The sequence below is a fragment of the Etheostoma spectabile genome, chromosome 9 (assembly GCF_008692095.1).
Source record: "Etheostoma spectabile isolate EspeVRDwgs_2016 chromosome 9, UIUC_Espe_1.0, whole genome shotgun sequence".
Lineage (NCBI taxonomy): Eukaryota > Metazoa > Chordata > Actinopteri > Perciformes > Percidae > Etheostoma > Etheostoma spectabile.
In genome coordinates this window covers 38,421,315-38,436,678 of record NC_045741.1, presented here as the reverse complement: position 1 = coordinate 38,436,678, position 15,364 = coordinate 38,421,315, and the positions used below count along the sequence as shown (strand labels likewise).

At 39.1% G+C, this 15,364-nt stretch overlaps 1 protein-coding gene across 7 annotated transcripts; it reads left to right on the top strand.

Annotated features, from left to right (window-relative positions):
- Positions 1-1,341: 1,341 nt before the first annotated feature.
- il23r (interleukin 23 receptor) lies at positions 1,342-12,493 on the top strand. Of its 7 annotated transcripts, none has more exons than XM_032525075.1 (18): positions 1,342-1,681; positions 1,892-1,963; positions 2,058-2,152; positions 2,547-2,679; positions 2,796-2,971; positions 3,409-3,532; positions 3,623-3,789; positions 4,201-4,337; positions 4,428-4,602; positions 4,695-4,777; positions 5,820-6,048; positions 6,157-6,360; positions 6,651-6,749; positions 6,961-7,116; positions 9,636-9,776; positions 9,986-10,070; positions 10,898-10,988; positions 11,386-12,493. In XM_032525075.1, the coding sequence occupies exons 3-18, from the start codon at positions 2,092-2,094 to the stop codon at positions 12,046-12,048; spliced, it is 2,724 nt and encodes a 907-aa protein (XP_032380966.1). In that variant the 5' UTR covers positions 1,342-1,681; positions 1,892-1,963; positions 2,058-2,091; the 3' UTR covers positions 12,049-12,493. The 7 variants fall into 7 exon arrangements, with proteins under 7 accessions (XP_032380966.1, XP_032380965.1, XP_032380963.1 ...); XM_032525074.1 differs by having other exon boundaries at positions 11,383-12,493; XM_032525072.1 differs by having other exon boundaries at positions 1,343-1,681; positions 1,934-1,963; positions 9,983-10,070; positions 11,383-12,493.
- Positions 12,494-15,364: the final 2,871 nt, after the last annotated feature.

The following is a 15,364-nucleotide window of genomic DNA, read 5'->3' as shown; positions in this document are numbered from 1 at the left end:
AACGTAAAGCCCTTAGTGACATCAGGCCGGTTGCTTTAACATCCTTTGTCGTGTAGTCATTTGAAAAGTGTGTCAATGAAGAAATCTTAGCAAATACTGTTTCCTAGACCCATTTAAATTTGCCTATAGGGCTAAGAGGGGTGTGCAGGAGGCACCAATGACCTTAATGCTCGTTCTAGATAAACACCAAGAGGGTGGTGGGAACCGTGCTGCTTTTTGTTGGCTTTTTATCTGCTTTCAACACTATACGGCCACATGTGCTAGTTAAGAAACTGATGTTTGCTTAGACTGATGTATTGTTGGCTGGGTTCTAAATTTTCTTACTAACAGAACTCAGAGAGTAAGGATAAATGGGAAATACTACTGAGCTTACATCTTCCACCAGGATGCCTCATGGTTGTGTTCTTTCCCCTCTTGTGTTTGTATTACACACTGTTGCAGCCATTGTTATAATGGATTAATTGTTAAGTATGCTGATGACTGCAACAGTCAGCCTTCTTAGTGATGATTAAGTTGGTCATGGCCCAGATGTCAATTAGTTTGTTTCCTGGTGCAAAAATGCTTTCTTAACTTTAACTTAACGTTTCTAAAACAAAAGACGTATATAGATTTTAGGCGAACCATCACAGCTCTTCAAAGCACTAATTTCCAGGGTCAGACAGTGGAAACGGTTTTAAGTGAATTTTAACTATTTGGGCACTACAATTTACAATCGTCTGAAATTCAATTCAAATACTGATATGCACACACAAAAAAGGCAAGCAGCACTTTTTTTGCTTAGAAAAGCTTGTCAAATTCCAAATTGACAAGACCATGATGACATTGTTCTACGGAGCTTTTATAGAGTCTCATCTCATTTTGAATCATCTGTTGGTGTGGTATCCTTGATCTAAAAGATAAAAACTCCCTTGCTAAAATTGTTAAAGAGGCACGCAAGATGGTGGGCGTACAGTTCAGCATTTCAAAGCCCTAAACCTAGACTAATACCTAAAATAATCCTTAGTCCTATTTAATCCATTTTAATAAGCAGGTGCTACAAAAAAGTGTTTGATGCCCTGGCATTCTACAACTGAGGGGCCAGATGATCACAGGTTGCATTTAGGCTTGTAGGAGGTCAGATATACAGTATATATAGGAGCTAACCCTGTACAAGTCATTAAAGTGATTATTACAATTTAAAAAAAAATCCATTCTAAGACAGACTGGGAGCTAATGAAGGATTTTAAAACCGTGTAGTGTGTTCACATTAAGAGTTGATAAAAAAAACTTTAACTAAGAAGTACCAGCATTAATGGAAACAAAAATAGTAATAATAATAATCAGCATATTTTTCAAAGTAAAACATTGGTGTCACTCAGAATGTTACATGTTGGTGCTGACAGCAGCAGGTTTAATGAGAGCAGGTTCTCAGCAAACATGTATAGTCAACGGAACCATTGTGGTGATGAAGTAGGGCACCAAAGTACTGAATCCAATGTTCAAAGGTTCTGGGTTACCACCAAACTAGGTCACTGGCCTCTTTAAGATGTTTAATTCACGCAACAGAAATGACTTAAGTCAGATGCATCTCAGAAACAAGTCATCTGAGGGAGATGTAACAATGGCTAAAAACTTGTTGGATTGTGTCTTGATAAGAAAACCTTAAAGACACTACAAAGGCACGGAGAAGGCATGAATTCTGGTGAGCTTTATCTGAACATATCTACTTACGTAACTTGGTTTGCGGGGGCCGTGTAGAAAAGGTGTAATGATAACTGGATTGAACATTATCTACATTCAAGATGTCTTCTAAAATCAAATGACGCAATGAATGTTAATGTCAGTTGATCAGCAGGATAACCCAGTGTCACAAATGTCTTTTTCTCTTATCTGACCTGTTGTGGTTTTGTAGCGCTGAAATTCCACAAAACATCATGTCTCTTCCTATTGTCAGCCAGAACATCTCCTGTACACAGATTGTCAGGTCACTTCATATGCGGAAATCCCATGAAGTGATTCTTTAGAAAGAAATTGGTGATGAATTTGTTGATTATGATACAAAATAACTTTTTTTGCAGCTTCTGAGTAATGCTGAGAGAACAATGAGCGGAAATGAATCTCCCCTCAAACCTTTGGAGATTCATTATTTTACTTCTCAGTTTTTCCATTAAGTGTGAGTATTACAGTACCTACGTATATATATATCCATTCATCGATCTATCCACATCATTTCAACTAGCTTGTTCCTGATTCAGTGAGTAAAACAGGGTCGCAGTTTGGTACCTTTTGTAGGTTTGAGCTTACCTTTGCAGCCTTGATCAAGTAAAAAGGGTTTTATTTATTTTTTGGGATAGATGTTAAATAACCATGAAAAGAACCAATTTTTTCTGTCAAACTTTTTTTTGCATGATATTGCAAAGAAAGCAATGGGGATTGACGGGAAGAGGGGATAGTTTGCATCACAGAATCACATCCCTGCATCTTGGGATTTAAAGATGTTTACCGTAAGGCAAATGTACCATCTAATTTGAAACCTTGTAAAACCAAACATAATTCTTTCTGGACAGATTTCCCTTTGTTTCTCCCTGCTGGTTGCCAGCTTTTTGTTCCCCTTGGCAACTTGACAGTAAAACCAGCTTCACCCTTCCTCATTGGCTCAAACCTGACTGTGTTCTGCCACTCCAATGAATGTAAACAGGGGTAAGAATGGTAAAACTATGATAAAAAATACATGTATATAATACCTACATATATGTATAAAATTAATTCATGTTAATTAATGCATGTTCAGATGCAGTTATGTTACTGTTTTCCAGTTTCAGAATATCCCTGGAGCTGAATGGTGAGAGTGTGAATTCTTTGGAGAGAGTCAATTGCACCACGATGATCTTCAGGCTATTCAATGTCCGGATGCCACAATCTCAACTGATCTGCAAGCTGAAGAGTGTTGATCGGGAGCTTCCTGTTAATGGACTGGACCTACATGGCGGGCGTATGTACAGTTGGCTTTCATGTCTACAGTCCTAGTAGGCAAATTGAAAATTGAAAAATTTAAAAGAAAGGGCAATATCGTCTGAAGAGAATTAATCTACTATTGCCAGGTAGTTGTTAGTGTTTCGGGTGGATGCTATCGTGATTCTGCACTTAGGCCACAGTGGACTTCATTTCTTCTTAATTTTGTTTCTTAAAATGTTAAGTTTATTTGACCTTATTGTCTTATATTTTGAGGAAGCTATAGACACATTGAAAGGATTTGGTTAGAATCTCATTTGCAGAATAGCTCCTATTATTCTCAGTGGGAAAAGGTGATATTACACCTTTTGTCACCTTTTGTCACCAAGCAATATTGTAGACAGAGTTTTTGTGTTTCTCAATGGGAATACAAAAATTACGGTAATTTGCTTCATTGTTTGTCTCTTTTGTTTCCAGTCCCTCCAAATAAACCTGAACATGTTATGTGTGAAATGTCAAGGAGCTCAGATTTCATAGACTGCACATGGGAGAGAGGACAGAAAACACACATCCTTACTACCTACAACATTTCAGTCAACAGGTAAGGTGTTATATTTTGGTCAAATTGAGCTGTTATTATTGTTTTCTTTTGACAAGAGCAAACCTTATTTTTAACACATTTTATTATCAGAGAAAATGGGACCAAGATACATTTAGATCAAATCCAGGATGCTGAAGAAATCCACATACCCCGAGCAACGATTGATGAAAATACTAAATACCAGTTGATTATCACTGCTTACAACCACTTTGGAGCATCACAATCTGATCCATTCACCTTCTCTGCTAAGGACATAGGTAAGCTCTCATTTCTGTTGAATACATTTATTAATTTCCGTTGAATACACTTATCTCTATAAAGGCGAGTGCGTCTACGCAGTAGTAGTAAGTATTTTCTGGAGAAATAAGGCAACCAGTGTCGTTTTGTTCTATTGTCACAGTTTGACTAATTTGACCTGGGAACTGTTTCGCTGTTTTTGTATTATGTCTTTGAAGTGAACAGTTGGCCCGCTGCCACGGCCCACAATTATCGCTGTTCTTTTTAGAGTTTTGACATCTGTTTCAACAGACTTGACCTTTTGAGTCATTGCTGAATTAGTCACTGTTTTATTTTTTGTTTTGGAGTTAGTTGGTTGTGCTGGGAGATCATCATGCTGGATAATCATTGCCCTTAATGTGGATGCTTTTTTATGTTCTTTTGTGTTGCAGTGATTCCAGAGACACCATGTATCACCCAGATAGAGTTTGGAAATAACTCCATAGCAGCCATATTGTATTGGAAAACGTCTGAATCCTCAGTGCATCTCAGATCTGATGTCAGGCTACGCACAGACACTGGCACCTGGGTAAATTGATTTTATGACACCCATGATAGCTTTGGGGTTAAATGCAGAATCGGGCAATGTGTGGTGATGCAATGTCTTCACATTTTCTAGGAAATGGGAGAGGAAACAGAACTCCGTGAGGGTCTGATACAAGTGGACGGACTGAGGCCTCTGACTGACTATGAGTTCCAGATGAGAACATGTAACACATCCAGGTCAAACTCCAGCAAAAGATCCTTGTGCAGCAAATGGAGCTCATCTGTGGTGGGGAGAAGTCCTGGAAAAGGCAAGCTCACAGATACTTATTTATCATGAGGCAATCTGAATGTGGTAATGTGAGTTTGTGTCACTCATACAAAACCCACATCTTATCTTTAGGTCCATCTCAGCAGTTGCTTGCGTGGAGGAAGTTAGGCAGCCTGGGTACCAATGGGCTGCGGATGGTGACTGTTTTATGGCAGGTAATACGTCATAGCTACTCATTATCTCTGGCTTTTAAAAATTGACATTGCCCATTTTGTAATACAAAGTTATACCAAATACCAGAAATATGACACATTCATCGAGGAACACTACTTATTGATTAAAGGTCCTACATCATGCTCCTTTTTAGGTTTCATACTTATATTTTGGGTTTCTACTGGAACATGTTTACATGCTTTAATGTTAAAAACACATTTTTCTCATACTGTCAGTCCGACTATATACTGTACCTATTCAACTTTTGTCTAAAATGCTTTGCTTTAACGGCTGTCTCTTTGAGCCCTCTTCCCACAAAGCCCAGTCCTGGGTCTTTTGTATCTGCGCTTTTGGCGTCTTTGCATCGTTATTCCAGCCAAGAAATAACTGTAACGATACTGTAGCGGCACCTTCTACCTATATGTATTATAGTTACATCACAACCATACGGGAGTACTGATGGCTTGTTTAAAGGCCTAGTTTCTGAATACAATGGTGTGCATTTCTCTGTGAATTGAGTGTTTTGACACCTTCACAGTATTTATATAGCACCTCGACCTGCTTCATAATCAAAGGACTCGGAAATCTCACTTTTTAGAATATGGGACCTTTAAATGCTATTTTGGCAAACATGCTTATTTGCTTTTGACTTACTGAATGAAAAGATTGCCACCACTTAAATATCTGTATGGTGAAAATAACTTTCTCTTGGCACTAACCTGCTGAACAGTGCCTAGCCAAGAAAGTTTTTACACTTTGGTTTTTGTACCAATTAAACATAGGAGTTACAGTATGTGTTAATTAGTGAGCATTAAATGTGCTTTTTTTACCATTGGACTGAGCCAGGCTATCTGTTTTGTCATGTTTTCAGTCTTTATGGATTGCTAAGCTGCCCATCTGTTAGCTGTGGGTTTGTATGTAATTGGCAGATATGATATGACAGTGATGTCAATCTACTCATCAAACTCCTGGCAAAGAAGAATCATATTTCCTAAACTGTCAATGTATTTCTATAAAACGTACTTACTAGATGATGTCGAAAAGATTATGATGGATGGACTTCTTCCCCAGCCTCCATCACCAGATGATTACACTGGTGCGGTGCAACAGTACAGGATCTTTCTGGGTAATGATCAGAATCAAGAAGTGACCAGTTGTGCAGCTGTGAGCCCATGTTCAGTTCAGGTACCAGCAGAGGTCCAGGCAGTAAGCATCAGTGCTGTCACCTTGTATGGAATGTCTCCACCGGCTAATGTGCCACTCAGACTCTCAGGTACACAAATATTAGACACAGAAGATAAAAACCAAGCAAAACATGTTTAAGTTGTCAAGAAAAACATACCATTAAAGTGTAATCATTTTTTGGCATCTAACTGTTTAGGTGATGTCAGACCGGTTTTGAGACCGTTGGTTCCTGCAGCAAATGGCAGTGCTGTGTTTGTCTCCTGGTCATGGCCGTGGGGGAAACACCGCTCAACATCTGGAGGAGAACCACTGCACTATGTGATAGAATGGACAAGTGTACCTGTGGCAGAGCTGCAGTGGCAAAAAGTGTCTAAAGATCAAAACAACACTTCAATCACAGGTACACAACACACAGACAATCTATGAAATAACACAAAACAATTGCATCACATAAAAAAAAGCTTTTATTCATAACAAGGCACAAGACATACACTCCACATGAGATAAAGCAGTGTCCTCTTGTGGGCAGTTGGTGAATTACACTACTGTGTGCTTTTCTAATTTTACTGTATAAAATGTACTGGTGAGAATTTTAAATAAATAATTTCACTTCAACTGCAGCCAACATTCATTAGCGAAGTTGAATGTTATGTGATATATAGAAGAGCTAAGGTGATGGTATTGTTTCAGGCCTGACTGCAGGTGTGAGGTACAACGTCTCTCTGTATGCCGTGACCACCAGAGGGGTCAGTGCTCCATCATCCCGTTTGGTTTACTCCAAAGAACAGAGTAAGGTTAATAGATGCCTCATGTCTCAAAAACAGTTTATTCCTATATTTTAACATAACATTTACATTTACATGTAATGTTAAACATTTACATTTAACATTTACATAATGTGATAGATTTTGCATACGAGGGATTTGGAAAACCCATGTTATATATTTAATCTACGGTCATTGTCCGGTCTCATTAGCTGTCTCATTTGTACGTGTTTTAGAGCCAGTGTGTGGTCCAAGTGTGTCAGTACTAGTCCATGAGGCCAGACGGATCCGGATCCAGTGGGAGGAGCTGCCTGTAGACAAGCAGAGAGGCTTCATTATAAACTACACCATCTATCTCCAGATGCTGGACTTCAGCAACACCCAACTCAGCAGTGAGCAGTTGCACCGTGTCCCTTTGATTGTCGTATTTATGTGAACATAGCCAGTGGTGTAGTCTCATGTATTTTAGCAGGTGTACTGTACTATATAAATATATGGACAAGAATGGACATATCAAAGTGTGGGGGGGGGGGGGGTCTGGGTGTCCCTCCCCAGAAAAATATTGTGCATCCCAGACTTTATTTCCTGCATTCTGGTAGACTTTTTGGTACAATGTACAGAGAATTATCTTTATTTAGCATTTGTGAAGGAAATCACAGATGACAATTCAAAATATATCAAAAGTTTAATGGAAAGTATGTTGTTACCTGTCATTACACATTTTTAAGTGGACGTATGGAAATCCTGGAGCTTTCTTAGTGGGTGTACTGCGTATAACTGCCTATCACGTAGACTACACCACGGAATATAGCTGAAGGGACTGATTAATTACGGTAACAAATGAGTGGATCGGTAGAAAAATCATCAGAAGCTATTTTGATAATCGATAAATTGCTTAAGACAAGTTTTTCTTACAACCAGTGGTTCAAAATGTTAGCTTTTTATTTGTTTTATGTGATTGAAAACAGAATACTTTAGTTTTAAATTGTAAGGTAACAAAGCACTGTGATTGTAAGACATCCACTTTGTGTTTGGGACATTGTGAAAAACATTTTTTATAACTAATCAAGAAAGAATTCGCAATGAAAGTAATTGTTAGATGCAGCCCTGTGAACATATGGACGCATGTAGGCTGTTCTAGCCAGTCCATAATACAAAAGATGTTCTGCATTTTCATCTGCTTTTTCAATGCTGTGAGCACCACAAACAATAGTTTGTTCACCTCCATTCTGAGGGTGTGTGTGTGTGTGTGTGTGGTGGGTGGGTGGGTGTGTGTACACCTAGCGTGCCTATGTGTGTGCACACGTGTGGGGAAATAACATATGCAGTAGTATGCATTTATTGTGTTTCACAAGCCACTGTTACATAAAGGAAAGTGTGCAGCCAGCATTCCATTCATGCTGTCCTCCCACAAAGCTTCAGTGCATCATCAGGGTATTTCATCTCTCACTTCCAGTAATGTGGTGAAAGTTGAACAGCAACCTCATGCTTGCTTGTTTTATGCTTTTGTTATTTGTTTGTAGTTTACAGCCAATATCCACATCAGAACTAGGGCCAATGCAGCATAATACATGTTAAAACATTGATTAAGACAATGAATCTCCTTACGTTGACAGTTTTGTTTCAGAAAGCCCGGCTTTTAGTTATACCCTATAAACCTCTTGTTGTTCCAAAGTAATTGTCCGTTTGAATATGTATTTGGCAATGTTGTTGACATATAACTGAGGAATGCAGATGTTCACTAGTGAGCAAATTGATGTTTTAAACACTGGTTGTCATCATTTTCTCAGTGCCTTCGGTGAATCATAGAGTTTTCTAGAACTGTCTTTGACCACAAACAGGATGCCATGTGGCTACATGCACACATGCAACCGTTTAGCTGTTACTAACCCTCCTGCTTCAGAAACTATTTCTGGAGCTTCAGTGTAAAAACACCTGAGAGCTTTCTTTTTTTCTCTTTCTTATGTGACATTTCATGTGTCAGACTGCATACAATCTCAATTTCATCTAAAGTTTTACTCAAAATTGCTGAAATATTAATTTATTCTTATAATTTTTTGCAGTTACTTATATCTCAAAACATAAATTGTCACATAATAATGAATTATCAAAATTGGTTGCTAGTCTGGAGATAGCATGTATGGCTGCACCCCACTGATAAAAACAGATTTTAGCCTTTATCTACATACTCTTGCATTCTTGGGTTTTTATTGAAGTTCTTTAAAAAGTTGAACTCAGGTTGAGAGTGAGACATTAGCATGAGCTGAACGTAGCTATTGAATTAAGGCAGTTGATCTTGCCTATCATTTCTTTTTTTTTTTAAACAGTGGTTCCTAACCTGGGGGTCCCGATGGCCAAGGGGGTCATGAGATCATTTCCATGGGTCGACAGACGGTTGTGGTGAAAAAAGTCAAAAAGCATGTAAAAAATAAAATGACATAGACTGGGGAGTGTTTTTGACATTACAGCGACTGTACTAGTGATACATTTAGCTTATAATAGATTGTATTGCTTGTGTTAGCGAGAGTCAGTGTGCATGCACGAGTTTCTGATTCTGTTCCCGGCCAGCGGGAGAGAAAAAAGTTACATCAAACTAAAATCAAAGAAAACCATCACTGACATTTTCTCCTCTTGTGGGCAGCTGTGGCTCAGGAAGTTGTGTATTGCCAATTGGAAGGTTGGTGGTTCAATTCCTGGCCTCTTTCTACATGGCTATGTGTCCTGTTGCTGTGCTGTCAGCGTGTGATTGTGCGTGAATGTTAATCTGATGAGCAGGTGGCACTTTGTATGGCAGCCTCGGCCACCACTGTATGAATGTGTGTGTGTGTTGTGTGTGTGTTGGATGAATGTTGCATGTAATGTGTGTAAAAGAAAATGTATAAATGCAGTCCATCTACCATTCCTCTTCCAGAGACGGTGTCTGTCTCCAGCCCTAGACAGATGTGGATGGACTGTCCTGAAGGAGCTCTGGCTCTGCAGCTGACTGCATCTACCTCAGCAGGAGAAGGGCAGCGGGGGAACCGGATCTGCTCTCAGCCAGAAACCCCTGCAGGTCAGTCTCCTGCTGCCACCCCATGTCCCCAAACATCAACCCATGATGCCTGTTCTGTGAAAGCATTTGCCTGTAACTTCAATTCCCCTCCATGTTATGTCAAGCAAGAAATCATTAGATGAAAAGATTAAAGAGAACCTTGTTTTCTTAACTTTTTGACAACTACTCTACTAAACTGTTGTGTTTTTTCTTCTTCTATCCTGTAGTAGGCCTGGTGATTTGGACTGTTTTCATCCTTACCCTCTTTATAGCAATCATAGCCAACCTGATGTGCTGGAGATGTGTGAGGGAAAGGTATTTTTAAGCATTATTTATGCCTTCATACCATTGTCAAACAAACAAACCACTTTTCTCAATCTCCTGCAACTGATTTTGAATGTGCATAGGTTTTGTTTTACTAGTAACCAGGATGAATGCCACTGTGGCTAATTTCATGAAATGCCACACCGCAACATTAGCAGATGAAGAAGAAGCCACGCGATTAACATAAATAGAAACCGTGTTGAAGATTAAACTCTGCATGTGTGGTCAAAGCACCCCAATCTGATGGTGGTTAGAGATGTGGAGATACTGAGTGTGTGCTTTATGAAATACGGCAGAGATATTCAACAGGCGGTCCGTGACCCTCAGAGTTAGTGCAGGGGGCCCGTCAAATAATTTGTTTACAAAAAACCTTTTTTCAAAACTATCTTTTTTCAAAAATGAATATGTCTGAAACATTTAATAGCAAAGATAAATTGTCCTCTTTGTAAAACTTATGTAATGTAAACATTGAAGATAAGCTGACTTTGCCTAATATGGTAGCCATACAGTTAAGCTTAAGGATTCACTGCCATTGATTTTCATCCATGCAGCCCAGTTTAGTGCAACTTAATGTTGTACTGTATATGTAAAAGGGGGTCCCTACTCTGTCTCTCTTTTAGCTAAGGGGTCCTTGGACTGAAAAAGACCCCTGAAATATGGAATTGCCATCACTGTAATAAACAGCAGTGGAATAAAAAAAAAAATCTAAATTCTTTACATTTTGCATCATTACTGCATCAGATAATAAACTATGGTATAAGTATCAGTAATGGGAAACTGCTCTGCCTTTTTAAAACTTAATTGTCTTTCTTTCTCAGGATAAAACAGAAATGTATGTCATGTGGACCTGCCTGGCTTACTGAAACCTTACCAAAACCAGGAAACAGTAACGCCATCAGACTACTGCAGGTAATCAATTTGAGCGGATGAAGCCAGATGTGTTGACATTCATGGTTCCCTCTTTTAATGTTAACTTTGTGTGAAAAACAGCAACAGTTAGCAACTGCAACAACATCAACAACACAAGCATAGTGAAATGATATCAAAGATATTTCCTGAAAGACAGAAATCAATTCACTGACATTGTAATACAATTTCTAAACATGCTAAAAAACCACTGTAGTTTGAGAGGTTCTCCAGTCAGGACTGCAGCAGGAAGTAATGTCAGTTGTCACTTTCTGCTGTCACTCTGGCAACGTGCAACTTTGTGAGCTGCTGCAAGTGAACACCAGGAATTTGATTAAAAACATGCTTGCAATATATTCATCCTTTGTTTTCTTTTGTTTTTGTTTTTTTTGGTCAGCAGCAGTATGACAGGGAATTGTCCTTCTCGTCCACCCAAAGCGACCCTCTGCTGTCACCCATCAGTTTGATCTCTCAGGAGGAGAGGGACGACGTGTACCCCACCATCCACGTCGAAATATCCCAACTTGGATCACGACCCACAGAACCAACAGCAGAGACACCTTTGCTAACGTCAGATCCCGGATTGCTTGTTGACAGCCAGCCGGAACATGTCAGCTACAAACCCCAGCTTGCTCCATTGGCTCCACAGGGAGAAGAGGTGAAGGAGACAGAAGAAGAGCAAAGGGACGTACCCTCATTCTGGGAGGAAGACAAATGTGAGAGATTTGGCGTATTACTGGGAGGCTTTCTGTCCAGTGTGGAGGTGGGTTTTACTTATCCACCTCTGGGGCTGACTCTGAGCTCTGATAGCAGTCTTCTGTGGCCTACAACTCCCAAAGCAACAATTGCCTCTAATGGAGGCTTCTCTCTGGAGAGGAGGGCGACTGAGAACGATGTAGAAGCAGACTCACTCTCTCTGGATTTACAGCAGCGTGAAATAATGAATCCTGACACAGCGGGCACTTGTTCATCTCAGTATACAGTTGAGACAACACTGAAAAGTGGATATTTCCCCCAAGCAGCTACTGTGAGCAGCACTGCACTCTGTGATGCACAGAGGTAGCAGGGATAGGAATGGCACAAACAGCATAATGTGCACTCCTAAACAGATTTTTAAGAAAGTATTATATCCAAGCACCACTTCAATCCAGCTTCAGATGATCTGTGATTATGAACAGCTCTGTTGTTCATAATAAAAACTTAAGAAACGCATAAGAAATGTTTATGTTGAATTTGACTGAAGTATTTAATAGTCACTACAGTTATGTTGGCACCAATTTTACATATACACAGACTTTATAAAGTAACTAATGATTTTGTTAATGTAAAAAAAATGCATTTCTGTGAGTTGTCAGGTTGTGAAAAAAAATCCCTTTTGCAAGGTAATATACAGTGAGGGAAAAATGTATTTGATCCTCTGCTGATTTTGTACGTTCGCCCACTGACAAAGAAATGGTCAGTTTATAATTTCAATGGTAGGTTCATTTGAACAGTGTAAGACAGGATAACAACCAAAATAATTCAGACAAACCCGTGTCAAACATGTTTTAATTGTGGCCAGTTGGGTCAGTGGTAGAGCGGGCACACATGTACTGAGAGGTGTATGCCTAAATACAGAGGTCCAGGGTTTGAAGCCAACTTGTGAAGATTTCCTGCATGTCTCTCCCCTTTCTCACCTAACTGTCCTGTCAGAAACTAAAAGGCAGATAAACCCAGAAAATTATCTTAAAAAAACAATCCTTGTTGGCAGTCACAGAGTAGTTTAATGTAGTTGGCCACTAAGTTTTCACACATCTCAGGAGGGATTTTGTCCCACTCCTCTTTGCAGATCTTCTCCAAGTCATTAAGGTTTAGAGGGTGACGTTTGGCAACTGGAACCTTCAGCTCCCTCCACAGATTTTCTATGGGATTAAGGTCTGGAGACTGGAAGGCCACTCCAGAACTTGATGTGCTTCTTCTTGAGCCACTCCTTTGTTACCTTGGCTGTATGTTTTGAGTCATTGTCATGCTGGAATACCCATCCACGACCCATTTTCAATGCCTTGGCTGAAGGAAGGAGGTTCTCACCTAAGATTTGAGGGTACATGGCCCCATTGTGCCTTTGATGAAGAGAAGTTTTCCTGTCCTGCAGAAAAACACCCCCAAAGCATAATGTTTCCCCCTCCATGTTTGACGGTGGGGATGGCGTTCTTGGGGTCATAGGCAGCATTCCTCCTCCTCCAAACACGGCAAGTTGAGTTGATGCCCAAGAGCTTCATTTTGGTCTTATTTGACCACAACACTTTCACCCAGTTGTCCTCTGAATCATTCAGATGTTCATTGGCAATATATTCATTGGCATATATCACAATGCATGGCGCTCAGAGAAGAAGAAGAAGCAGAAGCAACAATGAAAACTGAAAAGGATAAGAAGTCATAGTGTAGTATGTTGAAAAAAAGTGATAAAAATGTCAAAATTGATCAAAAAAGATCATTGTATAGTATGTCAAAAAAAGTGATTTTAAAAAGCAATAGTTATAGTATGTCAAAAAAGTCATAGTATACTATGTTGAAAAAAGTCATAAAACAGTTATGTTAAAGAAAGTCTGGAAGAACATGCAAACTCCAAACAAAAATGTCAAGCCCATCAAGTGCTAACCACTTAGCGTCTATGCCATGAATTAAAGTATGACGAAAAAGTATATCATATCAAACAGTAAATTGTGAGTCAAAAATAGTCATAGAATAGCATGTCAAAAAAATTATAAACAAGTTATGAAATAGAATGTCAAAGAAAGTCTGGAAGAACATCCAAACTCCGCACAAAAGGTCTAAGTCATGCAATACACACTCTGCTACAAGCACAGAAAAAGGCTGAATAAAACAATAAACTTAAACAGTAATAACAAAAACTATAAAGGATATCAAAACGTGAATAGTTTCAAGTTTGAATTATATTTGTTGGTGAAAGTATGTGAAATGAGTAGCATTTCAGAGAGGAAGAAGCCTGAAGAGGATTTGAAGATTGCTCCAAAAACCTCAATGTAATTTTTCTGGGAAAAAAACCTTAATATTTTAAAACCATAAACAGGAGAAAAAAAGATGAATAGTAGCCATCATGTCCTTAAAGAGCTAATCATTTTGATATTTGAATGTTGTTTTGTAGCTGAACATATGCAGACTTTAGAGGGGACCAAGGAAAGTTGAAGAATAACAGTTCAGGTAATGCTGCTGAATCAGCATACACACAAATATTAGTTAGTAATTGTTAAAGATTTTGTGGAAAGATATTAATGCAGCTATCAATGTCATTTTAAGATTTAATACGTGTGCAATCTTTTGCAATGGTAGTTCTTTCGAGAATTTAATAAAAACAGAGGATTAAGTGTATGCTGCAGGAGGAACTAATCAGTTGGGAGACAACCTTATTGTTAATCATACTGGATGTTACACAATGAATACTGTATCCGCGCCTTAAGGATGGGGGCCTTGAACTGGAAGTTGTTTGTACGGAAGGCGGTTTATGGGGACAAGGAAGAGTTGAAGAATACGTTCAGGTATGCATGATAGCTACACAAAATATTAGTTAGTAATTTTGAAAGATTTGTGAAGATACTTGAATTCAGCATCAATGGTTTTTAGATATAAATCAATTTACAGTCAACTTTGGTTGAATATGAGTAAAATTTCGATAATTAAAATTTAAACAGACATAACTGTTTTAGAACGATTATTTTTTACAGTAGTGGATTTTTGTTTTTAGGATCTTATTGTTCTGTATCTTTGTTTACCCAGATTTATTGTTCGGATCGTACTCGGTTGGGCGGGGCCTTAAACCGGAATGTGGTCTTTAAACGGAAGGAGGCGGGTGCTCTGTGGAAGTGCAGGAGACATAAAACCGCATGTGTTTAAGAGCAATGGATAGAGTGCATTCAAAAATGGCTTTATTGCTGATTAGAAAATCTACTGGACAGATTGAGCTCAGATCAAAGGTGTCGTCCATGGTCAACAAACATAACTATAACCAGGTCACAGAACCACGTCACCGGTTTACTATGAAAGGACTACAAACCCCAGTTCACCAGAAATCTACGGTTACTTATAAGGACAAACCCAGTTCACCGAAATCACTGGTTACTCAGAAGCAATGTAACCCAGTTAGCAAAACCCACGTTACAAATGTAAGGTACAAACCCCGTTCACCAGAATCTACGGTTACATCGTAAGACACAAAACCCACGTTCCCAGAATTTAGGTTACAAGTAAGGACTATTAAACCGAAGTAAATACTAAACCTGAAGTGAAAAACCTAACGTTAAACGAAACGAACGGAGAACCCAACGTACCGACGGACGCAGACGCGCCTGACGGAGGAGCGAGAGAGCGAGAGAGAGCGAGCG